General features: G+C 47.3%; 1 protein-coding gene across 3 annotated transcripts in view; it reads right to left on the reverse strand.

Annotated features, from left to right (window-relative positions):
• RPS6KA5 (ribosomal protein S6 kinase A5) overlaps nt 1-26,636 on the reverse strand; it is a 174,128-nt gene that overhangs the window by 66,629 nt on the left and 80,863 nt on the right. For all 3 annotated transcript variants that reach the window (XM_002719601.5, XM_051826133.2, XM_051826134.2), the window contains one exon: nt 17,782-18,000. In XM_002719601.5, the coding sequence (XP_002719647.2) occupies nt 17,782-18,000 (219 nt within the window). The remainder of the gene's footprint in view (nt 1-17,781; nt 18,001-26,636) is intronic.

Genomic DNA, 26,636 nt, shown 5'->3' on the forward strand with positions numbered 1-26,636 from the left:
CCAGACCCCAGCTGACAGCAACGGGCAGGGGCTTCGCAGCCTTCTTACACTGGCTGGGAATGACTCCATCTCTTCACCGAGAAGGTGCAGAAGGCTCAGGCTGAGTAGAGCACCTGAGCACCTGACTGCAAACGGTCTACTGCCGGGATCACAGCGCCGTCCGCCTGGTGCCAAAGCATCTCCCTGGATGCCTTTTCCATGAAACTATGGATCCAGGAGTGGACAGTTGGATGTGGGGCACAGTGGGCACCCACATCCCGTATAAGAGCGCCTGGTTCAAGTCCAGCAACTCTGTACTCCTGACCCAGCTTCCTGCTAATGCACCCAGGCAGCAGATAAGGCCCAAGTGCTGGGTTCCTGCCACCCACACAGGAGACCCAGGTGGAGTTTCCACCTCTGGGCTTAGGCTTGGCACAGCCCTGGTTGTTGAGGACACTTGGGGAGTGAACCTGCAGACATCTCTCCCCCTCCCCTCCCTCTCTCTCTTTACCTCCCTCCCCCCCCCCCAAGTCTGCTTTTAAATAAATAAAGTTTAGATCCAGTAGGTATCTGGAAATTCATTCACAAGCCTGAGTAGTTTCTTTATTTTTCTTTAAATGTATGTTCTTTTTATTCTATTACAAAAGCATGTTGGAACTAGCGTGTGAGCACTCAGTTTTTACTGACATTTCGCTTGCTGCAGTGGTGGTCATACAATGACGGTGGACTCAATGGCACTGTCCATACACACTGCCGGCCACAGATGTGCACACAGAAGCAGCATCTTAACCATCCCAGATCAGCAAGGCAGGTGCGCAAGGGTCCTGGCAGACGAGAATCCAGAGACATAAACAAGTGTTTTGGCTGACCTCCTTTAAAATCTGTGTCTTCATGCAGCCCAGAGCTTCTGAGACCAAAGAACAGACACTGGAACCAGAGACACTGCGCACTTGTTTGGTGCCTGTTCTCTTTAGATAGGAGAGCTCTGATCCTCATCAACAATGCCACAAGGTAACTACTGTTACAATGATGCTATAATCCCCGAAGGAAAGAAGACACTATTCAGAGCAGAGAGGAACTCGCAGGTCAGCTGGTTGCTAACTAGCGGGCCGCCCGGCTCACTGGGTGGCAGGGTGCAGGCAGCACCCCCGCCAGTGAGAGCCCCCAGTCTGCAGCGTCAGCCACAGCTTCGCTCACACTCTCACAGGCGCTCCTTCCCCTCCCGAGACGGCTTCACTGTCAGCCATTGGGGCGGCCACCCGGCAACTAATGGTCTTGCTCATTTTTGTCAGAAAAACTGTCTTACCTATTCCGTCCTTCAACTACTTACGTGTCCTGGAGCCTACAGTCCCGTGTATCTGTCACAGACCTTCGCTGTCTTCTATGCTTAACTAACGGTTAGGTTTTGGAGGGCTCATCGGCACGTCACAGTAGCCAGCTGGAGACGCTCTGCAAGGCCTATCCCGAGCTGACTGAGTTCTCGGTTTTTAATGGGGCTGTAAACAATGTGATCTTTTGCTTTTCCAAATTTGCCAAGCTAAGATTATTGCTGGCAGGCTATATGGCACAGAACTGGAGGGCAGCAGCTTATATCTGCATTAGTGGACCAGGGCTGTTTTCTTGACAAACGGACTTGGCCTCCCTTCACCTTGCGAAGGGCGCCTGTGTTCTCCCTGTTGGGTCCTCATCTTAGCCCAGTGTCTGTTCCAGCAGGTGGATGTTCATTTGGCAGCGCAGCAGAGCTGTAGGCACGGCTGTTGCCAGAGATCAGAACCTCAAACTGTGGAGTATCACCGCATGTTTGGTTCTGAGAAACAGCACACGTGGAATCTACGCGTCTTTCTCCATACGCTACTTCAGCTTCGGACAATGCCAGAAGACACACTTGAAGAACACTGTTTTGGAAAATTACACTAGCTCTTGTTCCACCGGCTTACATCGGGAAGCTGGAGAGGGGTCTGAGCCTGCTCACGGCCTGCAGTCTGGGAAGCTGGAGCAAACCTCACCCCCCACCAGTGGCTTCTGGCGGACATTTCTCCTAGTTCACAATGCCTGATCTGCAGACTTTATTTTTTAAAAACTGATCTCGATACAATTTCAAACTACAAAAAACTCCTGTAAGAATGATGCAAGGAGTCCTGGCGTGCCTGATAAGAAAAGTCACCCACTGTGCACTTCCGCTTCCTCTTCTTTAGCATTCTCTCCCTCCCCTCTGTGTACATGCATGCACTTAGTTCTCCTGAACTGATTACGATTACACTGGACACACTGTGCTCCTCTACTCCTAAACGCTTCTGCTGGTTCACTCCTCAAATGCCCACAACACCCAGGGCTAGGCCAGGCTGAAGACGGGAGCAAAGAACTCCACCCAGGTCTCCCATGTGGGCTGCAGGAGCCCAAGTACTTGGGCCTCCCAGGCACATTAGCAGGAAGCTGGATCAGAAGAATGGAGAGACAAAGACTCAAACCAGGAAATTCAGGATGGGATGTGGGTGTCCCCAGCAGTCGCGTAACTCGCTGTGCCACAGCGCCCACTCCAAGGGCATTCTCTGGAATAACCACAGTGTAACAGTCAATAGCAGAACATTTAACTCTGATTTAAAAAACCAGTATTACCTATCTATAATAACCTATTCAAATTGTGGCATTTGCCCCAGTCATGCTCTTCACAGTCCAGGAGCTAGTTTAGGATGCACAGGGCAGTAGAAGTCTGTCTGTCGTCTGCCTGTCTTGACCTTGTTGTCTTTCAAGAGGCCTGCTACTGGGTGGACCACCCCTCTATCTGGGTTTCACAGGATGCTTTCTCATGGCTAGACGCAGGTTGTACATTCCTAGAACAAGGATTAGTGCAGGGACATCACCCTCTCACTAGCTACCATGAAGCATGCTCGTGAGTTTACTCCACACTGTGTTAACTCTGATGGTTGTCATTAAGGCGCAGTCACTGAGAGGGGCTGGCCAGGCTTCTCCACTGCGAAGTCACTGCGTCTCCCTCTGTAATCAACTGGTAAACTGCTGGGAGATGAACTGAGACTACGCACAAACATGCTCTGCACCAAACTATCACCCACTCGTTTTAGCATCCAGCGAGGATTTTCTGGCTCCATAATTCCTTCTCTACGCTGGCTGGCATTCTCCCCTAAGGAAGAGTTTTCCCTCGCCCCCATTATCACACTTTCTTTCTCTCTAGCACAACAAGATGTTCCAGTCTCATCTTGTACTTTTCTAGGCTTTATTTAAGGAATTTTAAAGATGTATTTGTTTATTTGAAAGGCAGAGTGGCAGAGAGGGACAGTGACAGATCTTCTATCCACTGGTTCACTCTCCAAATGCCTGCAACAGCCAGGGCTGGGTCATGCTGAAGCCAGGAGCCAAGGACTCCATCCAGGTCTCGCATGTGGGTGCCAGGGACTCAAGTTCTTGGGCCACCATCTTCTGCCTCCTTGGCAGATTAGCAGGAAACTGGATTGGAAGTAGAAGTGGGACTCGATGCCAATACGGGATGTGGGCGACCCAAGCAGTGGCTCAACCTGCTGTGCCACAACGCCCACCCCTGGGCTTTATTTTAGCACAGCCACATTGATGGATCACCGTGTGCCGGGGTGGACTAAGCACTTTACATATCAGTCCATTTACACCAAACAACCCACAGTTGGGATGGCAGAGGGCCACGAGAGATCAAGCGACATGGCTAGGATCCTGCAGCTAGGAAATGCCAACACCCAGAGTTGTTCTCAAGTCAGTACTTCAGCATTCAAGGGGGAAAGAAGGCTGAATGTGCACAGGGCAATGGGCGGAGCCTATAGCTCAGCTGCAGCACAAGGCAGGAGAGGCCAAGTGGGGAGGATGGGCAGAGACTGGGGTCAGGTCGTCCTGAGAGCCTGACCATGGGGTGTAGACTTTATCTTAGGAAACGGAAGTAACAGGGGGACTTTGAGCAGAGGAGTGACCTCATCCTGGCTCTGTGGCAAGACGACTAATAATAATGTAAAAGATGGACCGGAAAGGGTTGAGAGAGTTCAAAAAACGGAGGTTCTAGCTGCTTCTAATTTTCTGCTACTAGAAACTGTGCTGCTTCTTCAATAGAGAGCAAAGAAGGCCCTACATGGGGGCGCAGCTCTGTATGGGAAGGAGGCACCCACCGCCCCACACTCTGCTCTCTGTGCCCTGGAGTCTGTCGGGACTCCTAGATCCCTCATCTGTAAAACACAGATACGAATTCGTTCCCAGAAGGGCTGCTTGCAATGACTAAATGAGATCATGTACAAAAACCAGCAAGAGCAGTGCCTGAAACTCGTTAAGTAGTACACATCCCAAAAGCCACAAAGGAGAGTCATTTGCTACCTTCACCTCACGTCCCTTACAGATCCAGGGCGCTGGCGTTCAGGATTCTCGGGACGACAGTCTCTGTCTGTGTCGACACTGTCATTCTTATAATCAGGACAGTAATGCAAGCAAGAGGGAAGTGAGGCCACGAGATGCATCCTTGTGTGTGCATCCTGTTCACCTGGGCAGGTACAGACCGGCAGGACGGATGTCTAAACTTGGATTTCTGAGTCGCAGCATGTGTACATCTTAAATTTTTATGATTGTTGCCATTCTTTTTCAGAAATACGCTCTTCAAAAACACTTACGCCACTGATGTACCCAACAACAGCGAATGAATGCCTTAGGAAAAGAGTTCCAACTCTTGTTATTACCAATATTGCTCATGTTTGCCGATCTGATAGGCAACTCTAAGACACTGAGGTTGTAAAGGCCTGAGTTGAAAGGGGAGGTGGGATTGAGAGCTGTGTGTTCAACAAGTACACAAAATGAAGCTTTACAGAGAGTGCAGTCCAGCAACTGATTCACACCTCCAACTACGGATCTCCCATTTGATTCCAAAAGTGAACTTACACGTATTCTGGCAGAAAGCAAAGCTGCCATCTGCCACCAGTGAGGCAAACCAAATGCCAGGGCAATTTTCCCTCGCACGCACAGGGTCCAGCACTAGCACACAGAAGGTACTAATTACTGCCGGCTACAAGCATTGCTGACTACTACACACAGAGGAGCATTAGGGCAGATTCTTCATCTAGGAGTTCTAACACTGACACGGAGTAGAAGGACAGTACATGTGCCACTAAAACTGCAACTGACACGGGCCAACAGGCAGAGAAAAGAGGAGGAGAAGAGAGAGGGACAGCAGCAGGGACACAGGAAGAAAACCTCCCTTGAGGGGCAAGTCTCTCAACCTCGATTCCTTCTCCCCGGAAGTTTCCGGACAAATCTAGAGACTGATTCCTGAAGAGACCTTCACCGCTCCCTCTTCATGACAATGATTAGAAGTAAACAAGGAAGAAATCCGACACCTGTTCTTAGAAGCTGTCAATCAAATACCACTAATCATGACTCTTCAAAAAAGCACTTATCAAGTTATAATTACATCTATATAATCATACTGAAATTATATCATTATAAATTACAATTATACTGAAATTTACTTACAGCCCACACAATAGAATACCTTATCTGGTCCTTGTATAGAAAACTGGTTACACAAAAAGGAACTTCTCTGTTACACGAATATGATTGGTATAGCTCAGTTTTTTTTTGTATTTTTATAATTATCTTTATAGGTATAATAGCTCATATTCTATATCTGCAAAATATTATTACAATAAATAACCCTAAATCCCATATAATATTGTTATCAGGACTAACAAATGAGTTGGGCCACACATATAAGGAAGCTTCACAAAGTTCATGGAAAATTCACATCACCTTTTAATACCATCTTCCACAAATTCCGTGAAATTCTCTTGTACCACAGACACTTATGAAATGGTAACTAATGGCTACTGTTATTTATAGACATAGATTACAACTTATAGAACTGAAAAACACTGTCAAGTTTAATTGTAGTGACAACATAAAAACCCAATTTATGGTGGCTTGACTTACGTACTCTCTCTCAATGTAGGCAAAATTTCGAGGTTTATCTATGCTGAACATATATTTCTAGAAAGTACTACTAGGACTTCTCTCTCTCTCACTTCTGTCTCTTCTCTCTGTTGTTCAGCCTTTCAAATAAATAAATAAATCATTTTAAAAACCTGAAGTGTTACTAGGGTCTAATTAGTTTGCCGTTGTTAAGCTAAAGAGAAATTTTCTTATATAATTGATATTTTGAAGCAATCCTCAAGTTTTCAAATTACAGAGAGAAATCGGGTTTTTATTCAAGTGCAGCTAACTGGCTTGTAAAGATTTTTATGTTCTGGGATTCGGAGTGCCAGATGAAGCCCTGTGATACTGCGTCTCTAAGAAGCACAAAAATAACACAGAAATCACACAAATAATGTGAGCATTCAAAGCCACAAACTCTTCCATTTTAAAGCAGCTTGCCAGCCTCCCTGAATCCTGTGGGCCTCTTCTTTCTTCCCTTTGTCCTCAGACTTCTACAGAGATGGCCTACAGAGCTCACACCCTGGCCGGCTGTTCACTTCCTACTGTTACTGAGTGGCGGAGGTCACCTATGTTTACCCATGGGTGCTTCTGGACGCTGAAGTCTGGCGCGGGAGCCACCAGGTGAACCCCGAGGTGAACCGGGGCTGCCTTCCTCTTGGAGGCTCTCAGCAGGGAGGCCCCCGGAGTCTCCAGCCGCTGGTGGAGCAGCTGGCCTCCCTGGCCCAGGACCCGTGTTCATCTTCAAGGCCCCTATGCGGTGGAGTCACACTTCTCATCTTACACCAGCCTGGCCTCTTCTGTAGTCACACCTCCCTCATGCTCTCCTCTCTTCACTCCGGAGGGCCTGACAGCTACCTTAGGCACACCCACATCAGGCAGGATCTCTCTCCTTTCCAAACACAACTGATGAGCAATCTCTCTCTCTCTCTCTCTCTCCCTCCCTACCTCCCTTCCTCCCTCCCTCCCTCACCTCTGGCCCAAAGACAGGGAGGAAGAGAGAAGGATAGGGAGGGGAGAGAGAGGGAAGAAAAGAAATACTTTTCATCTGCTGGTTTACTTCCCAAATGCCCACAACAGCCAGAGCTGGGCCAGGCCAAAGCCAGAAGTCCTCAACTCCATCTGGGTCTCCCAGATAGGTGGCAGGGATCCAAGGATTGGGCCATCCTCCACTGTCTTCCCAGGCGCATTAGTAGGAATGCTGGTTTGGAAGTAGAGGAGCCGGCACCCGAACCAGCTCGCTAATATGGAATGCAGATATACCAAGTGGCAGCTTAACTGCTGCACCACAATGCCCGCCCCGATCAGAAACCTTCATTCCCACTGGCTGTATCTTACAGTTTGGGCAGTAGTTATGTGCCCCAAGGCCCATGTGGCAAGGGCTTGATCCCCACAACCAATGTTAATGGATTAAGGATGGAACTTAATCCAATGATGGTATCTGAGAGTGGAGTTTTGCAAAGTGATCCGGTCAGATTAGACAGTCAGGGTGCAGCCCTTGATCAAATCATGGATACTTTATGAAGAGAGACCACACAGAGGGTAGATGGCCAACATGCTCCCGTCCCTGCTTCCCGGCTGACCATGTGATCATTCTTGCAGCTTCACCACATGACAGACCCACGAGGCTGTGAACCCCCAAGGCTGAGCCGAAATAGACTTCCTTCCTAACAGCTCCTCTCAGATGTGCTACAGTAATGAAAAGCTAACCCCCATGTACCCAGCATATTCACGGGTCCCGCGGGCAGGATGTACGCATCTCTGGCAGGCTGCAAATGTGCTCACCACAGCCTGCACTCACTCATTAAGACACCAGCAGAACTCCCATTCCCATACTCTCCCCATCGCCCAAGTCCTCACGTTACTCAAGTCAATGAGTGCTATTCGGTCGTCATAGCTCTTAACTTTGCAGCTGCACTTTGCAAACCAAGACAAAGATTATTTCAAGAGCGAAGCACAACTGGAGAAAGAACTTTCCCTGTAGACCAGCCCAAATCGAGCCCCTGAAACACAGCTGTGTGCAGCCACTGAATGTTGAGGGGCCAGTATTGTGGCACAGCAGGGAAAGTCACCATCTGTGACACTGGCATCCCATGTGGGCATCAGTTCATGTCCCAGCTGCTCCACTTCCGATCCAGCTCCCTGCTAATGGCCTGGGAAATGCAGTAAATGGCCCTAGTGGTTGAGCCCCTGCCACTCATGTCAGGGACTGGCTCCCAGCTTCGGCCTCGCTCAGCCCTGGCCTTTGCAGTCTTCTGGGGAATGAAGCAACAGATACATAATCTTTCTTTCTCTGTCTTTCCTTCTCGCTCTGTAACTCTTTCAAATAAGTAAATAAATCGAAGGAAGGAAAGGAGGGAGGGAGGGAGGGAGGAAGAGAAAGAAGATCATATATGTAGCTAAGTGACTTGCTCAAGACCATGCAGTCAATGAATGACTAAGGTGGGATTTCAACCCAGTTCATCTGATTCCAGACTCGCAAGACCCTTGTGAACTGGTTTACTACCACGCTGCAGCAGGCTCTCTGCCTGGACTCACCCTTACCTTCTGGCAGTCCTCCAATGCCCCACACCTTCCTACCTCCAGGCTGTCACATACGCTTTGTGGGCCCTGTGCCTGGAGATGTTCTTCCCTGTCCCCTCCTTTTGCTCAGGTAACAATTATTCTTCCCCTTAGTGAACAGTTTAAACATCCCTTTTCCAAGGTCTTCTCTGATAATGCAGATTAGATTTAGGATTTTTCATTATATGTTCTCATTAGTACCCTTTGTATTTCCTTCCATATAATTATTTCAGTGGTAATTATCAATTGTGTACTGACTTGTTTAATGTCTGTCCCCCTTTCAGACTGTATGGCCCCAAGGACAGGAATCTTGTCTAGGCTGTTGGCAACTTCACCAGATAAGCACCTGGCATGCAGTAAGTCGGCAAATATTTGTTGAATAAAAGAAGAGCTTTAAATCACCAGTATCTTCATACAGTTCACCTGCTGCATCCAAGGGGCCAATGTCGTAGTCCTGCAGGAAGTCTACATGAAGAACTTGAATCTGAAACCACGCATCATTTATCAGATGACTCATACTTTACTCCACAAGGGATTTCTCTAAGGTTCCTTGTACCTCCACACGGAGTGAATATCAGACCCACGATTGTGAGGGGAAAAAAGAAATCTTCACCAAAAAGTTTGGGTAAAGTTTAAGTCTAGAGAAATTACAAGTTAGAATGCTCAAGACTTACTAACATGCAGGACACAGTACTATGTCCTTCTAGAAAAAAATTAAAATTATAATGTTATAATCCAGATTCTTTATTGTTCATTAAAAAAATTCTTTGCCATTTTACCAGAATGATATTCCTTTAATTTAGGTTACATTTTTGCCATCGGACCACAGATGCAACTTCTATCTCATTTCAATGGCACCTAATTTACCCAGATATTTAACAGCAAGCAGATTTCATTTTACTGTGATGGGGTCACCACACCTTCAATCACACTTCCTTCTTCACCATTCAGAATAGCACATGGCACAGATGCATGTGTGCTTGTGTGTGAGATGGGAAGCCGGGACACTAGAGGGCAGAGCAGTAGTCTTGACACTGCTCATTAAACTTGGTTCTTCTTCTTCTTTTTTTTTTTTTTAAAGATTTTTATTTATTTGAGAGGTAGTGTTGCAGACAGTGAGAGGGAGAGACAGAGAGAAAGGTCTTCCTTCCGTTGGTTCACTCCCCAAATGGCCACGATGGCCGGAGCTGTGCCAATCTGGAGCCAGGAGCCAGGTGCTTCTTCTTGGTCTCCCATGCAGGTGCAGGGGCCCAAGCACTTGGCCCATCTTCTACTGCTTTCCCAGGCCACAGAAGAGAGCTGGATTGGAAGAGGAGCATCCAGGACTAGAACCGACGCCCATATGGGATGCTGGCACTGCAGGTGGAGGATTAACCTACTGCACTACGGCACCGGCCCCTAAACTTGGTTCTTACAACAGTGAAAAAAATCCTGAAAATCTGAACTGATGATGTCCTCAAAATTCCCAAGATTCTAGCAATTCCCTCAGATAAAATTACCCAAATATGAGTAGTTCTGATAATATCTCATGATTGACAGTAGGTAAAATGGCATTTGATCTCAGTCAAAATCATGACTTTCTAAGCATAGACTCTTTACTTACATTGGTACACTGCAAAACAATGCAATTAGGTGGTCAAAATCACCTTGTCAAGATGTGACAACCTTTGCTAACTGCACTGTTCACATCCCTGGAGAGAAGCCCTGAGAGCCAGACAGTAAGAGCGAGAACACGCCACCTGCTGAACAGGAGCGCACACTGTCGCCTGGCAGGACGGCTTCGGCCGTTCCACACCTCTGCGAGTCGGACTGGACGCAGAGTGAAACTCAGCTACCTCCCAGTGCTTTGCAGTTTGTGTGCTCCCATCAGCGGAAGGAGAAACTGAAAACCATGGAGACACCGAGTTAGAAAAGCCCTGAAGAACTGAAAACTGCAGAAGCAGCCTCTTCTGCACTGCGTCCATTGAGGAGGATTCAGAGGGACGGCCACGGAGCAGCTGGAAGCTTCTCGGGCTACGCACAAGCCACCCTGGGGAGGGCAGTCACCGCGCTCACACACAGAAAGCCTCCATCTGCTTTCAAGAGAGTCTCTCCTGCCCCCACTCTCCAAAATCCCACTTACTTCTAGTAATCCTTGGACCGACCTCCAGCCACACAACCTTTCTACCTCAAATTCCCTTAAGGACAACTGCATCTCTCACATTCTTCTTAAGGTGGTACCTGCCAAGGAGTCCACTGCTGGGGTGGGCACTGGGGCGCAGTGGGTTAAGCTGTCTACAGCCCGTTTGGGACACTGGGTCGAGTCCCAGCTACTCGGTGCTAATACACACAGGAGGCAGCAGATGGTGGCCCGAGTGCTTGGGCCCCTGTCACCCATGTGGGAGACCCAGATGGAGTTTCTGGCCCCTGACTTCAGTCTGGCCCAGCCCTGGCTGTTATATTTGGGGAGTGAACCAGAGGAGGAAGAAGAATCTTTCTGTCTCTCTGCATTTCAAATAAAATAAATCCATCTTTAAAAACATAAAAGCGTCTTCTGTTACTGGTTTCCATATGTCCCCATGAATCAGACCACATCTCTTTCGCGCTCTCCTCTGCATCATTACTTGGTCTTTGCTTGCTCAGTGATTTGTACAAATCTTCCTCGGCCTTCAGCTGTGCCTCACAGACATGAACTCCCTCCCAGGCTGGTTCTCACTGCCTCCTCCCCCCCCCCTCCCCACCATCTCCTCTTCCCCCCTTTCCTCCTCCAACCCTGCTGACTGCTCAGCCTTCTTATCTTGTATCTGCCACATCTGAAAGCCATTTCATTTTTAACATCAAGCCAAAGCCTTCTCCCTTCTTTGCTTCTTTTTGCTTTTAAAAAAGCTCAACATTCCAATAGCAATTTCTGTAAAAGCACCCCAGCTTATCAAAATCATTGCAGAGTTCTCACCTGGGATATCTAAAGTCTGTGAGTAAGTCATATTTACTCAAAAGTGAGGATTTCCTTCAGTTACTCTCTACCATCTCATACTACTGCTCTGCAAGGCATCCGGAATATTCTGTTTCCATCCCAGAGAGCCTCCTGGCCCTTGCAAATTCTGACATGAAACTAATACTCAAAAGTGAAACTGATGTTTGAAACCGTCTGACTCCCATTGCAGGGATGACTCACAAAGACAGACAGAGCTGTCTACAGGCCGGGGTGGCACTCGCCACTGACACCACACAAGGCCTCACCTCTGTAAACATCTCTGTGAGCTGCTTCCCAGCATCTAGGAATTCTACTGCTGCATCTGACAGCCTACTGCAGATGTTCTGACAAAATCACCACTAACAGAGACCAGACAACAGCCAACGAAAACAGTTTTTACAGGCTCTTTCCCACACAGAATTCCTCCCACTGCATTGAAATAAAAGTGAGTTTTAAGAGAGAAGAGATGAAAATATTTTTATACCTCTTACTGTTCCTGTACAATATACAAGTACAGAAAAAAACATAAAGGACCTATGGTTTCCAAGTTGTAAGATTGGGAAAACAGAGCCTAAACAGATACTAATGCTGTAGAAATTTTAAAAAATGTGATTTACAACAGATGAGTTTACGAGCGGAGGGGGTGGCAACACATTACAGCCCTGAGTACATTTCGAGCCAACCACCCCTCTCTGTAAATAAAATTTTGTTGGAATTTTACCATGCCCATTACCTTATGATCAAAGAGACTTCAAGGCCTGCAAAGCCTAAAATACCTACCAGCAAGTCGCTTTAGTGGTCAGAGAAAGTGCTAACTGTTGATTTAGACAATGGCAGACAGAATACAAATGAATGGAAGGGAACTACAACTCAGTAAAGCCAAGTGCAGGACACAGTCAAACACAGTTCTGATAGACATCTAAGTCTGCTCCATTACCAGCTACTCACAGCCGTGTCACAGGCAAGCATCTGGCAAGACGCTAGCATCGCTACAATAATCTTATCGTTTGGAGGAGCCTGTGCCAAGCAGGCACATTCCGTCCCAATGGAACAAGCCCTGTGGCAAGTCTAAAGCGAACCATGAATGCCAGCAGGACTGCGAAAGCAGCCTCTACTTAAATCTCCATGTCTGCTCTGCTCTCACAACATCTTCTGAAAAAACAAGAACGATGTAAGATTCCACGACTTACTCCTTCAGCAAAACCAAGAGGCAAAGAAAATTCATCTGTGCCAAACGACACAGGGTGAGGCAGGCTGGGCAGGAGCAGGGTTAGCTACAAGGACTGTGGGAAGTGAGGAACAGCAGTAAGACAGTGGCTTAGAAACCCCAACGGCTTTCAGCCACAGTTATGGCGGAAGAGACGACTCCACCCACAAGACCAAGGAGTGAAAGAATGTTGAAGATTAACAAGACACATGGGGAGGAAGAAAATGCTAAAATACTCCTGAAGGTCTCAGATTTCAACATGAGAAGAGGTGCCATGTTCTTGAACGGGAATCGCCATCATCATAAAATGTCAATCCTCCTTAAAGTAATTGTCATGTAAAACAATCCCAATAAAAACACCATAATGTCTTCTTCATCTATAAACAGACAATTGATTCTATAGTACATGTTCAACAGTAAGCCAACAAGCAGAGTCCTCCGAAAACCTCCGAAAAACAACAGCAAAGAAAGATAAGGGGAGGACTAGCCCTGCCAGGAATTAAAACACAAGAAAAGCTTGATCCATGAGAACAGCATGGCTCCAGAACAATATTCAGCAAGTTTAATAGAACAGAAAGCCAGGAAATCAACCTAAATAAATCAGAGAATTTAACGCACGAAGAAAGCAGTACCTCAGGTCAGGTGTCAACACAGACTCTGTACTAGAGAGTGCTGGGGACACTAAGAAGTTATTCCAAAGATTCAGTCCAACTCATTTCATATCACACTAAAAGAAAAACTCCACATGGACCAAAGTTCTCTGTGCAAAAATAAAACCATGCAAATACTAAAAGAAAAAAATGGTTAATTCCTTTATAAACTTTGACTACAACTCAAAATCCACAAACCATAAAAATAACTTAAGAAATGAATTCCACGGTACACAAATTTAAATTTTTTGCACAGTAAAAACATCATAAACAAAGTAAAAAACAAAAGGAAAATGGGGAAATATTTACAATGCCTATCACAGATGTTTAATCTAAGAGCTCCCAAAATTGAGGTGAAAGCAGTGGGCACAGGGCTTAAACAGGTAATTCTCAAAAACATACAAAAAGCCCTTCAAACATATGAAAAGATGCTCACCCTCACTCGAAAATAAAGTGAAAATTAGCTCTACAGTGAGTCTCTTGTTGATTGACCGGCAAGCATCCCCCAGTTCAACAACACACTCTGCACAGAAGCAGGCACTCCCGTGCAGTGCTCTGGAGTCAGCATGGCCCAACTCCTAAGAAAGGATATTTTGCAAAATTACAGATGGCAAAAACACAGACACGGAACATCCTTACCAGGAATCCAGCACACATCTTTCTTCCACTTAATGTCTGTGCAAGACAGACCCTGAAGTACCATCCTGAGAAAAGACTAGAAACAGTAACGCAAGGACACAGCCACAGGGAGCCAGGGAGCCCAGTGGAATAAAGCACTGTGCGGAAATAAAAGAGAACAAGGGAGGACTTTATGAAGTGGAGTTCATGCTTTGTATTATAACTATATATTCTATAAATCCACAGTGTCAAGACACCAGAGAATATTTTTACTTTCAGGGTGTCATCTATGTAATCTCAGCTTAGCACAGCCAATTAAGAATGACTGGGGGGGCCAGCACTGTGGCGTGGCGGGTAGAGCCGCCTCCTGCAGCGCCGGCATCCCATATGGGCACTGGTTTGAGTCCCGGCTGCCCCACTTCTGATCCTTATCTCTGTTATGGCCTGGGAAAGCAGTTGAAGATGGCCCGAGTCCTTGGGTCCCTGCATCCACGTGGGAGAAGAAGCTCCTGGCTCCTGGCTTCAGATCAGCAGAGCTCCAGCCATTGCGGCCATCTGGGGAGTGAACCAGTAGATGTAAGACCTCTCTCTCTCTCTCTCTCTCTCTCTACCTCTGCCTCTGCCTCTGCCTCTGCCTCTACCTCTGCCTCTCTGTAACTCTGCCTTTCAAATAAATAAATAAATCTTTAAAAAAAACCCACTAGATACAGTCAATTAACAAACTTTTAGGGACTGTTGCAGGCTAAAGTCTATCTTCCCCAAACTCATTGGTTGAAGCCCTCAGAATGTGACTATATTGGAGTTAAAATGAGGCCATTAGAGTGGGCCCTATGCCGGTCTGACGGGTGTCCTCCCGGCAACAGGAAATTCGCGCACAAGAGCAGCAGGGCTGACCCCGGGCAGGCAGTAGGGGCGAGGCCATCCACAAGTCTACAAGTCAAGGAGGGGTCTCAGGAGAAACCAGCTCTACAGCTCCTTGCTCGTGGGCTTCCAGTCTCTGGAGCTGGAAGACAATGAGCTCCCTTAAGCCACCATCTACGGCTGCCCCAGCAAACCAACACAGGAGCTACATGCACAACACAGTATTTGGAAAACTGACCTATTGCACACTGGAGCACTGCAAACGAACAACTGGACCACAGAAATCGTTTATAACAAAGTCCTGTTCTAAATTTCTAAAGAATTTTCACTTTTAAAGTCAAATAACAACCACTATAGACAGAGAGAGAAACAGTGTCAGATAAATCTGCGTGGGCAGGAGGTAGAAGGGCATGCCTTCTGATGGTTCGCCTCACCGTGGGACGAACAGGTGGTCTAGTCTACATTCCACTCTAGAGGTGACAAAAGCAACAGGGTTACACCTGCAGAGCCAACAATGAAAAAGCAACAAGACTATAGACAATGGCCTAATCCAACACAAAAAAATTTCATTCTTCTGTTTTTCAGTTAAAAGCATGATTACACAAACTGCACTACTTGCAATAAAAATCATATTGTGTACAGTTATGATAAGAGAACAAAGAGGGACACACACACACACACACACATACACACAGAGCAGCCTGGGTTCTGACCAGCTCCTGCCTGGAAGGGCCTTCAGCATATGAATTACCTTTGATGAGTTTGTTGTCTAAGGAGAAGCCTGAACAAGATAGTCCCATCTCAACCAGTGGTCAGACTCCCATGGCTTCCTGGGAAATTCGTGCAGGGTAAGGAACAGGAATGAACTCGCAGGACCTGGTGGCCCCTGAGATGGGATTCAAGCAGGGGCTCTCGTTTCTATTTGGTTTTCCCTGGCGCTGCTATGTTCCATTTGGTGCTGCTGAGGGAAGAGTCTTGCTGCCGAAAATGTCCAAAACCGCCGGCGCCGCAGCTCACTAGGCTAATCCTCCGCCTAGCGGCGCCGGCACACCGGGTTCTAGTCCCGGTTGGGGCGCCGGATTCTGTCCCGGTTGCCCCTCTTCCAGGCCAGCTCTCTGCTATGGCCAGGGAGTGCAGTGGAGGATGGCCCAGGTGCTTGGGCCCCGCACCCCATGGGAGACCAGGAAAAGCACCTGGCTCCTGGCTCCTGCCATTGGATCAGCGTGGTGCGCCGGCCATTGGAGGGTGAACCAACGGCAAAGGAAGACCTTTCTCTCTCTGTCTCTCTCTCTCACTGTCCACTCTGCCTGTCAAAAAAAAAAAAAAAAAAGAAAGAAAGAAAGAAAATGTCCAAAACCTTTGTGTGAAAATGCTCTGTCTACAACATTCCTTCTCATCATGCAAGTGAAGGCATTAAAGAAATACAGGTGGAAAAACCAGTAAGTCACAGCCAGCAGATACACAAGGCGACGGGATGACACAATGGCGACAGATGGCAGTGACTCACTCACCCTGCAGCAGACGGGTACATTCAGGGCTCAGGACATGAACTACATGGACAAGACAGAAGAGACCGTGCCCAATATGTGTAAAAGATTAAGGACTGCGGTGGCTCAGCGGGTTAAGCTGCTGACTGCACCACTGGCATCTATTATGGGCACTGGTTCAAGCCCTGGCTGCTCTACTTCCAATCCAGCTCTCCGCTAATGAGCCTAGAGGGCAGTGGAAGATGGCCCAAGTGCTTGGGCCCCAGTACCCATGTGGGAGACCTGGAGGAAGCTCCTGGCTTTGGTCTGGCCCAGCCCTGGCTGTTGCAGCCGTTTGGGGAGTGAACCAGTGGATGGAAGATCTCTCTCTCAGTCCTTCCCTCTTTCTCTAACTCTGCCTTTCAAATAAATAAGACAAATCTTAAAAAAAAAAAAAAAAAAAAGATTAAGGATTGTTAGCAATGGTAAGCACTGTAAAGTGAGCCTGACAAGTAACCTCATGGTTCAAAAAGTGATGGAATTGACATCCTATTAACAACACTATAGTTTCCAAAATGAGAGCTTTCAACAAGATTGCCACATATGTAAAAAAGAAGTTTGTACCATCAATAGTCAAAGAATACAAACAGCAATGGATGGCAAACGAAAGACAGACTTTGCAATGAGTCAGAGCTGTGTTCCAACCTTAACTTTCAAGCTTAAGCAGCTTCTGGAATCTTTAACATCACTAACGAGGGCATCCTGCAGGGTCAGTGACACCACAGATAGTGGACTACTGTGGGCCTTTGGGAAACAGCTCATGCTTGCAGACTCGACATGAAATCCTAGCTCATCTACTGCTCAACACAGTTCTAGAAGGGAACTGTAACCTGCATATGCAAACCAAAACAAGCACGGGACCAAAACGGTAACAGGTGGACTATTCAACCATGGTACAGTACAAACCAGAAGGCGCTGCCGTGGACTTCCAGCAGGAATGGAAGGTGGTGAACCTTCCCTGCAGAGCACCCAGGCAGCGTGGGCTGAGCACAGTTGCCAACACCCAGAACTGTCCAACCCTAATAGGAAAGGAAAAGACTTGGTGGACACGGGAGGTACTGGAGGGCTGACCGATGCGTGGCAAACCCATGACATGGAGGCTTTGTTTTCTAACCAAGAAATGCAAAGCTTCTCTGAGCCGTCTTTTCTTCCTGCTTTGATCTGTCCTCATCCCTGGTTTCCATAAAGGCCCCCTTTACAGCCCAGCCCTGTGCACTCCTGAGAACTGGAGGGCAGAAGCTGCGGCCCCTCCGCCCGTCAGCAGGCTGCCCAGGCGCAGGCACTCCGAGGGCTCAGGCGTCTCCTGAGGTTAACAGCGGAGGGTGGAATGGAGGCAGGCCCACTCTCCAGGGAACAGCACCGCACAGAGAAGACGAGGCTCCACGTCCTGCAAGTCCAAAGTACACCGCGCTCGGCGTGCAAGACAGCCCAGGGCCCAGGGAAGGCATCCGTGCCGGCCCGCCGACCAGCGGCACTCACCTAAGATGAGATGGAGCTTGGTCTCCGTCTGGAAAGCATAGTGCAGCGTCACCAGGAACGGCGACTGCCTGATGTGCTCCAGGACCTGCCGCTCTGTCCTCGTGTGCTCCCTGCTTTTGGCCTTCTGAACGATGGTCGCCTTCTTCAAAACCTTCATGGCGTACAGCTTTCCAGTGTCGTGACCACTTATTTTACGAACCAGAAATACTTTCCCATACGCTGAAAGCGAGAAAAGAAAAATACACAGAATTAACATGTATAGAGGCAGAATGGTGAGTTATTGGAAATAATTTTTTTTATTTATTTGAAAGCGTTGCAGAAAGAGAGGGAGGGAGGGAGGGAGGGGGAGAGAGGGAGAGAGGGAGAGAGGGAGAGAGGGAGAGAGGGAGAGAGGGAGAGGGAGAGAGAGAGAGAGAGAGAGAGAGATCTTCCACCCACTGGTTTACTCCCCAAATGACCGAAATGGCCAGAGCTGAGCTGATTCAAAGCTAGGAGCCAGGAACTGCTTCCAGGTCTCCCCTATGAGTGCAGGGCCCAAGGACTTGGGCCATCCTCTGCTGCCTTCCCAAGCGCATTAGTAGGGAGCTGGACTGGAAGTGGAGCAGCTGTGACTCGAACCCGCATCCATATGGGATGGATACCAGTATTGCAGGCTGGGGCTTTAACCCACTGCACCACAGCACCAGCCCCTGGAAATAAATGTATTTAATACACACACACACACACACACACACATAAACTCTTTAAAGGAAAAAGTATCCTTGGTGCTGTTTCAAATAGCTCTCTGATGGATTTCTTCACCTTTATACCTTTATACCTTTTTATATATATTTCTAGGCTTAGCCTTCTGTATTTTACATATCCAGCCACTGCTAACAGAATTATGCTTTCACTCTCTTACTGTTATTTTCTCCTCAATTTTTTTAGCTGAAGGAAACTAGCTGTTATTATAATCAACCAGCCACAATCCAATTCTAGAACACCTGGGATATTTCTGCCATCAGATAAAACTTCTAGAGGAGTATATGTGTGTGTATGTGTGTGTGCATGGGTGTGCACACATAAACGTCCACACATGTTTATGTGTATCTAAAAGCACTTCAAAAAGCTCACAAGGAAATGGAATTAACAGATAAGTTCATTTTGGAAATCCATGTGCAGTTTTTTCTTAATTTTCCACTAACTTTTTGTAGTACTCTCATATTTGCTATTGCTCTAGACAAAGACTGTTCTTAATAAGACTCTCACACACACATATAAATCAGATACCCGAAGGACTCCTGTATACTTATTAAAAACAAGCCTAAAGTAACATCAGCTGACAATATATACACAAAGGAGACTGTAATAAACATGAAAAAATCCTAGATTGTAATCCACTTGTATCTCTGGGCAGTAATTCACGGCTTACTGGGTGCACCCGGCCACACTTTCCCTAAGGAAGGGGTCTGTTGGACGCAATCCCATGTGTGCTGCTCCCCCAGCAGAGGGGCTGTGGCCAGGTGGATGCTGCCCCCGCTAGCAGATCAAGTTCTCTGCGTTTATTTCCCTGGAGTAGAAGGAGAGCAGGAAGAGGTGGGAATAAAGGCAGGCAGAAAACAAAAGGAAAAAAAAGCAAAGGAAACCACTGCAAGAAGGAAACAGGAGGTCACAGTCCAACCCTACAATTATGAATCAAAAAATGCAAATGTCCCCAGGGATGGGTAAGCCCAGTCCCTCTTCTGAAATTAAATGCTTTAATTCAACCATTCTCTTTTTTTTTTTAAGATAAATTAATTTATTTGAAAGGCAGAGTTACAGAGAGAGAGAGAGAGAGAGAGAGAGGTGGATCTTCCATCCGCTGGGTCACTCCTCAAATGGCCACAACAGCTGGAGCTGGGCCAATCCAAAGCCAGGAAACAGGGGCTTTATCCAGGTCTCCCATGTGGGTGCAGGGGTCCAAGCAGTTGGGCCATCTTCCACTGCTTTCCCAGGCGCATTAGCAGGGAGCTGGATGGGAAGTAGAGCAGCCAGGACTTGAATCCTCATGCATATGGGATGTCGGCTCTGCAGGCAGCAGCTTTACCCACTGTCACAATGCTGATTCAACCTCTCTCAAGTCAGTCTGAACTTTGACCCCGACTACTGCTTCCACACCCTCTGCTCACACCTCTACAGCATTCAGCATATGGTTCATTACAATCCACCCACTAGAATAAAGGAGCCTTGAATGACAGGCTGTCGTGTCCTGCACATTTGTCAGTTCAGCACATCAGGAGCTGGCTGGGCACGACACACGACACATGGCGCCAGGCCATACCAGCCCCAGGGAGCCTCTTCCACTGTAGCGCCCTCACAAAGGCCGCGGAAGCTGGAACTTTCAATAAACCCAGTCACTCAAGAAGAAATGGCTTCAGAAGAGTGAAGGAATCGGACAGAAGACTCGGGCAAGAAATGGCAGAGCCGGCTCCAGTGAAAGCAGTGTGACTGTAAGGTCCACAGTCTTCACTACAGATGAATAAAATAAAAAAAAATTCCTCATGAATGCTAGGAAGTGGATATTCTGGATTTTTAAAACTGTTAATTCTATTTATATGAGAGAGAAAGAGAGAACTTCCATCCCTTTGTTCATTCCCCCAAATCCTGCAACAGCCTCCCAGCTGGGGCCAAACTAGGAGCTGAGGATTCAATCCAGGTCCCCAACACGTGTAGCAGAAACCCAAGTACCTGAGCCATCACCACTGCCTCCTGAGTCTCCGTTAGGAAGAAGCTGGAGTCAGGAGCTGGACTTGGGCTAAACACCAGCTCCTAGACTTTAGTAAAACCAGCACTGTAAACATACTGAACATGTTCTGAAATAGTGCAAAAATTCACAGAAGTGTGTGTCTTATCTCACTGTAAACACAGCAATTCTAAGTTGAGACCTTAGTGAGGCAGAAAAGAAGCAAATATGGAAAAAGCTTTCAGAACCTAACACAGTGAAGTCTAACAACGAGAAAGCTTATCCATCCAGAAGCAACGAAATGAGGTTAGAAAGTGTTCTAATGAAATACACTGCATCTGCGACAGAGCAAGCCACTGTGTGCACGGGAGAAGCCACCGTGTGCACGGGAGAAGCCACCGTGTGCACGGGAGAAGTCAGGTCCCCTGCAAGCAGCCCAGGAGCTCTGGTGCTCCTCCCATCCACAGGGCCCTGCTCCAAACTCCTGTCTTCCCAGATTCCTATCTCTACAGCGCCATGGTCCCCAGAGGTTATGGAACCCACTGGTCCTCACAACTGCTGGGATCCTTTCCACCAGCTCAGTGAGACCTGGCTGCCCAGCCGCCTCCTCCACTTGTTTCCTCCAGCGCTGGTGCTGCTAAGGTGACAGACCACTGGGTGTTGGCACTAGCACTGGGTACTTGTCACACACTCAGACACGCAGTAAAGCAGCCACTTCCCACAGCAGCCCTCCAGGGCATGAGGACACTCATCTCCACTTAATACATGAGAACTGAAGCACAGAGGACTTGGGTCACATGCCCAAGGTCGCACTTTCCGACAGCCCCTGGTCAGGGCCTACTCCAACAGCTGTGCTCTGGCTGCCTCCCCTAGGAGCCAGGCACAAGTCCCAGGGTGGAAGTGAACTGTAAGCACGGCATGGACCCAGTGCTACTACTTCTCAGAGGAGTACTTTTGGCAAAGTAGCCCATTTTGCTCATTGGGACAGGGGTGAGGGATGGGGCTAACTATCAGGAACTGTGCCTTATATTTTGCAGAAACAGGCTTCCTTATCTTCTTCCATTGGTCTTTCTGTACCCTCTGTACACACACAAAGAACACTGCTCTTCCATCAGAATAATTTTTCAAATATTAAAGACACTGCCATGCCATCGCCTTATCTTTAGGCCAATCCCAGTAACAGGACTTAGAGACCTCTCATCACTAGGAGGTTCCGCTGAAGTGTTCTTTGTGTTTGCAAAAATGTTCTCTTTGATTCTTTCCTATTACTTTAAAAAAAATGTTGTATTTATTTATTTTTTTTAAACAGGCAGAGTGGACAGTGTGAGAGAGACAGAGAGAAAGGTCTTCCTTTTGCCGTTGGTTCACCCTCCAATGGCTGCCGCGGCCGGCGCGCTGCGGCCGGCGCACCGCGCTGATCCGAAGGCAGGAGCCAGGTGCTTCCTCTTGGTCTCCCATGGGGTGCAGGGCCCAAGCACTTGGGCCATCCTCCACTGCACTCCCGGGCCACAGCAGAGGGCTGGCCTGGAAGAGGGGCAACCGGGACAGAATCCGGCGCCCCGACCGGGACTAGAACCTGGTGTGCTGGCGCCGCAAGGCGGAGGATTAGCCTAGTGAGCCACGGCGCTGGCCAAAATGTTGTATTTCATTCCAGGAAAGCATGAGTGGCATACTCAGTTCACATACATGGTCAAGTAACGTAACACCACTCCGAGCGCCATGTTACCCTCAGTGTGGTCAAATAATGGGGTCACCCTCCTTGCCACGGGAAGGCGTCTGGAAGCTTCCTGGCGATATGAACACAAGCTCACATCCTCTGCCAATGCAGCTACATTCACCTCTCAGAAAGCATCCAGAGAAAACAGCTGTGAGGAAGCTCACAAATCTCTTGTTTTGACTTCCCCAGCTGCCATGGTTAGCACCAAAGCCTCAGCACTTGGATCCATGGTAACTCCTGGTGATGCTGGTCAATAAAATTCAAGCAGCACCTCACACAGTCGCAGACAACAAGTATCTCAGACAAGGGTCCTGACTCATGAGTAGGCTGCATCACCGACACACAGCTGCCTCCACACAGCCCCAGTGGGGGAGAAGACACTCCCTGCTGCAAAGAACCTGGAGAAGGACCGCACGGGCTGCAGCAGTTTATTGCCCAAGGCAGACAGCGAGAGTGAAGTCATCCTTCTCTGGAACACGGCCGCCGCCCGCCCAGGGACTGCGAATGTGCTTTTCAATATTTTAAGAGAGGTGATTGAAGCTGGAATTGGTGGCAATAAGATTTGCTTTTAGTTTGCGACCAGATAAATGATGCACTGCTCCTAAGTGCAGCCAACTTCTGGCCTCATCCATTGCGCCTGTTGGATGGTCTCTGAAGTGACCCCATCCTGAACTGGACGGTCGGGAATCGTCAGAGGAAACTCCTCCGGCCAAGCTAGATACCGAGCTGTACGTCCTGCTCAGATGGGGGCCCCGAGATGGACAGCAGGCAGCACAGCTGGGTTTGCATCTGGGTTTGAGGTGAGGAGACTGGCTTCCTGCCCTAGCCAGGCAACAGATTTCTGTATCAACACCCAGTGGCACTAGCTGCCCTGTCAGCAACCCCATGGAGGCCTTGTCTGTCGCTGTGAACCTCAGCAACTTCATCAGCGCTGGGGCCTTTCCAAGACACTCTGCCCAGAGCAGGGGAGGGCTTGAGGGCACTGGCCTCCCAGGACTAGTGCCGGCTCGACTGCACTTGAGGTGGGAGCTTTACTCATTTGGAGATTGATGGAGAGTAAATTTTTTTGACAGGCAGAGTTAGACAGTGAGAGAGAGAGAGACAGAGAAAAAGGTCTTCCTTTTTCTGTTGGTTCACCCCCCAAGTGGCCACTGCAGCTGGCACGTTGTGGTTGGCGCACTGCGCCGATCCAAAGTCAGGAGCCAGGTGCTTCCTCTTGGTCTCCCTTGCGGGTGCAGGGCCCAAGGACCTGGGCCATCCTCCACTGCACTCCCTGGCCATAGCAGAGAGCTGGCCTGGACGAGGGGCAACCGGGACAGAATGCAGCGCCACGACCGGGACTAGAACCCGGGGTGCCGGCGCCACAGGCGGAGGATTAGCCTAGTGAACCGCGGCACCGGCCTGAGAGTAAATTCTACGAACAAGTAACAGGAAGGAATACTTCCTGACTTAGGTTGGCATGGACCTATGACCTTACTGGTATATCTTTCAAGACCCTATCTACAGGCACCATTCTGGATGCTGCTGAAAATCTGTGTGTTCTTTGGCCCAGCAGCCATTTCATAAGTGAGAACTGGATCATGACCCAGAGCTAGAGAAAAACCTCTACAGGTTGGAGGAACACTACAGATACCTTATGAAGGTAATATTTTGGTTCAAACTGAAAGGTGGATTTCTAATTCTAATCTACCTGAGACAGCATAATATGGACAAAATTGTTGATAATGACCTAAGTGGCTTGATAACAAAGGAAGCAAATGGAGTGTCATGGAGAAATTTCTGGTTTCTTGGAGTAGATTTCTTTCTAGTTTGCTTTTCCAAATGTGGGGCTCTTATTCCACTTGCCATGATTATCATTGTGGATCAAGTTTTTAGCTCTTCTTGTCACAATGAAGAAAATTTTAAGTAGTTTTAAAACAAGAATATGTTTGGGAAAGGTGCTGTGGCGTAGTAGGTTAAGCCTCTCTGCCTGCAGCGCTGGCATCCCATATGGATACCAGTTAGAGTCCCAGCTGCTCCACTTCTGATCCAGCTCCTTGCTAAAGGCCTGGGAAAGCAGTGGAAGATGGCCTAAGTGCTTGGGCCCCTGAACTCACCATACAATTGCAATCTTTTTAAAGTCGAGCAAAAGCAGTCTTCTTGCTGAAATTTATTTTGAGCATAATCAAATGGATCTTTTCATTTCACTTAAAAAAAAACTTAAGTTTATTACAAATGTTTAAAAAAAGACTTTAATCTTTGTGTTAAAATGACAAGGTCTATTTGTTAAAAGGAATTTTATAGTCTATCTGCAAAAGCAATCAATTTATATGCAATATAATTAAATACATGCAAAATTTTGTACATACACCTGTCTCCACGCATTATTCTGGCAGAAGTAGCCACCAGTCATAAAACTATTAAGTCGGGGGTTGGCTCCAAGATGGCGGAACAGGGAGGACGCTCACTGATAGTCCAGGAAAAGACAGTTTAATAAAAGTGGAGACTCAGGGAAGAGTGAGGGAAAAAACGGCAGAGGAAACTCTTCCAGAATTAGAGGGACACGGTGGATCTACATGGAGGACACAGGCGCCCATGGCTCAGGAGCCCAGCTGCTGAGTTTCCTCTGCACCAGCGCTGGAAAGAGAGGTGAGGCGAAACCAGAGTAGCCTGAGACACTGGCGGAAAAGCAGCAGGAAGACCCTAGAGGGAACGAGGCTTGAAGCCCCATGGGGGAAAGTGCACCAGCATCCCATATGGGCACCAGGTTCTACTCCTGGTTGCTCCTCTTCCAGTCCAGCTCTCTGCTGTGGCCTGGGAGGGCAGTGGAGGATGGCCCAGGTGCTTGGGCCCCTGCACCCGTGTGGGAGACCAGGAAGAGGCACCTGGCTTCTGGCTTTGGATCAGTGTAGTGCTAGCCATGGTGCCCATTTGGGAAGTGAACCAGCAGATGGAAGACCTCCTTCTCTCTCTCTCTCTCTCTCTCTCTCTCTCTCTCTCTCTCAGTGTCTATAACTCTCTCAAGGAGAGAAAAGATCCAAATCAATAAAATCAGAGTTGAAAAAGGGAGTGTAACAACAGACACCACAGAAATAAAAACAGTCATCAGAAATTACTACAAAGAGTTGTATGCCAGCAAACAGGGAAATCTATCAGAAATGGATAGATTCCTGGACACATGCAACCTATCTAAATTGAACCAGAAAGACATAGAAACCCTAAACAGACCAATAACCGAGCCAGAAATTGAATCAGTAATAAAGACCCCCCTAACAAAGAAAAGCCCAGGACTGGATGGATTCACTGCTGAATTCTACCAGATATTTAAAGAAGAACTAACTCTAATTCTTCTCAAACTATTCAAAACAATCAAAAAAGAAGGAATCCTCCCAAATTCTTTCTATGAAGCCAGCATCACCTTAATTCCTAAACCTGAAAAAGATGCAGCAGAGAAAGAGAATTACAGACCAATTTCTCTGATGAACATAGACACAAAAATCCTCAATAAAATTCTGGCCAATAGAATTCAACACCACATCAGAAAGATCAGCCACCCAGACAAAGTGGGATTTATCCTTGGTATGCAGGGATGGTTCAACGTTCTAAATCACCACACCACATTAACAGACTGCAGAAGAAAAACCATATGTTTATCTCAATAGACACAGAGAAAACATTTGATAAAATACAACACCCTTTCATGATGAAAACTCTAAGCAAACTGGGTATAGAAGGAACATTCCTCAATACAATCAAAGCAATTTATGAAAAAACCCATGGCCAACATCCTATTGAATGGGGAAAAGTTGGAAACATTTGCACTGAGATCCAGTCCCAGACAGGGATGCCCACTCTCATCATTGCTATTCAATATAGTACTGGAAGTTTTAGCCAGAGCCACTGGGCAAGAAAAAGAAATTAAAGGGATACAAATTGGGAAGGAAGAAGTCAAACTATCCCTCTTTGCAGATGATATGATTCTTTATTTAGGGGATCCAAAGAACTCCACTAAGAGACTATTGGAACTCATAGAAGAGTTTGGCAAAGTAGCAGGATATAAAATCAATGCACAAAAATCAACAGCCTTTGTATACACAGGCAATGCCACAGCTGAGAAAGAACTTCTAAGATCAATCCTATTCACAATAGCTACAAAAAATCAAATACCTTGGAATATATTTAACCAAGGAGGTCAAAGATCTGTATGATGAGATTTACAAAATCTTAAAGAAAGAAATAGAAGAGGATACCAAAAAATGGAAAAATCTTCCATGCTCATGGATTGGAATAATCAATATGATCAAAATGTCTATTCTCCCAAAAGCAATTTATAGATTCAATGCAATACCAATCAAAATACCAAAGACATTCTTCTCAGATCTGGAAAAAGTGATGCTGAAATTCATATGGAGGCACAGGAGACCTTGAATAGCTAAAGCAATCTTGGAAAACAGAAAC

Source organism: Oryctolagus cuniculus, chromosome 20 (assembly GCF_964237555.1).
Source record: "Oryctolagus cuniculus chromosome 20, mOryCun1.1, whole genome shotgun sequence".
Classification (NCBI taxonomy): Eukaryota; Metazoa; Chordata; class Mammalia; order Lagomorpha; family Leporidae; genus Oryctolagus; species Oryctolagus cuniculus.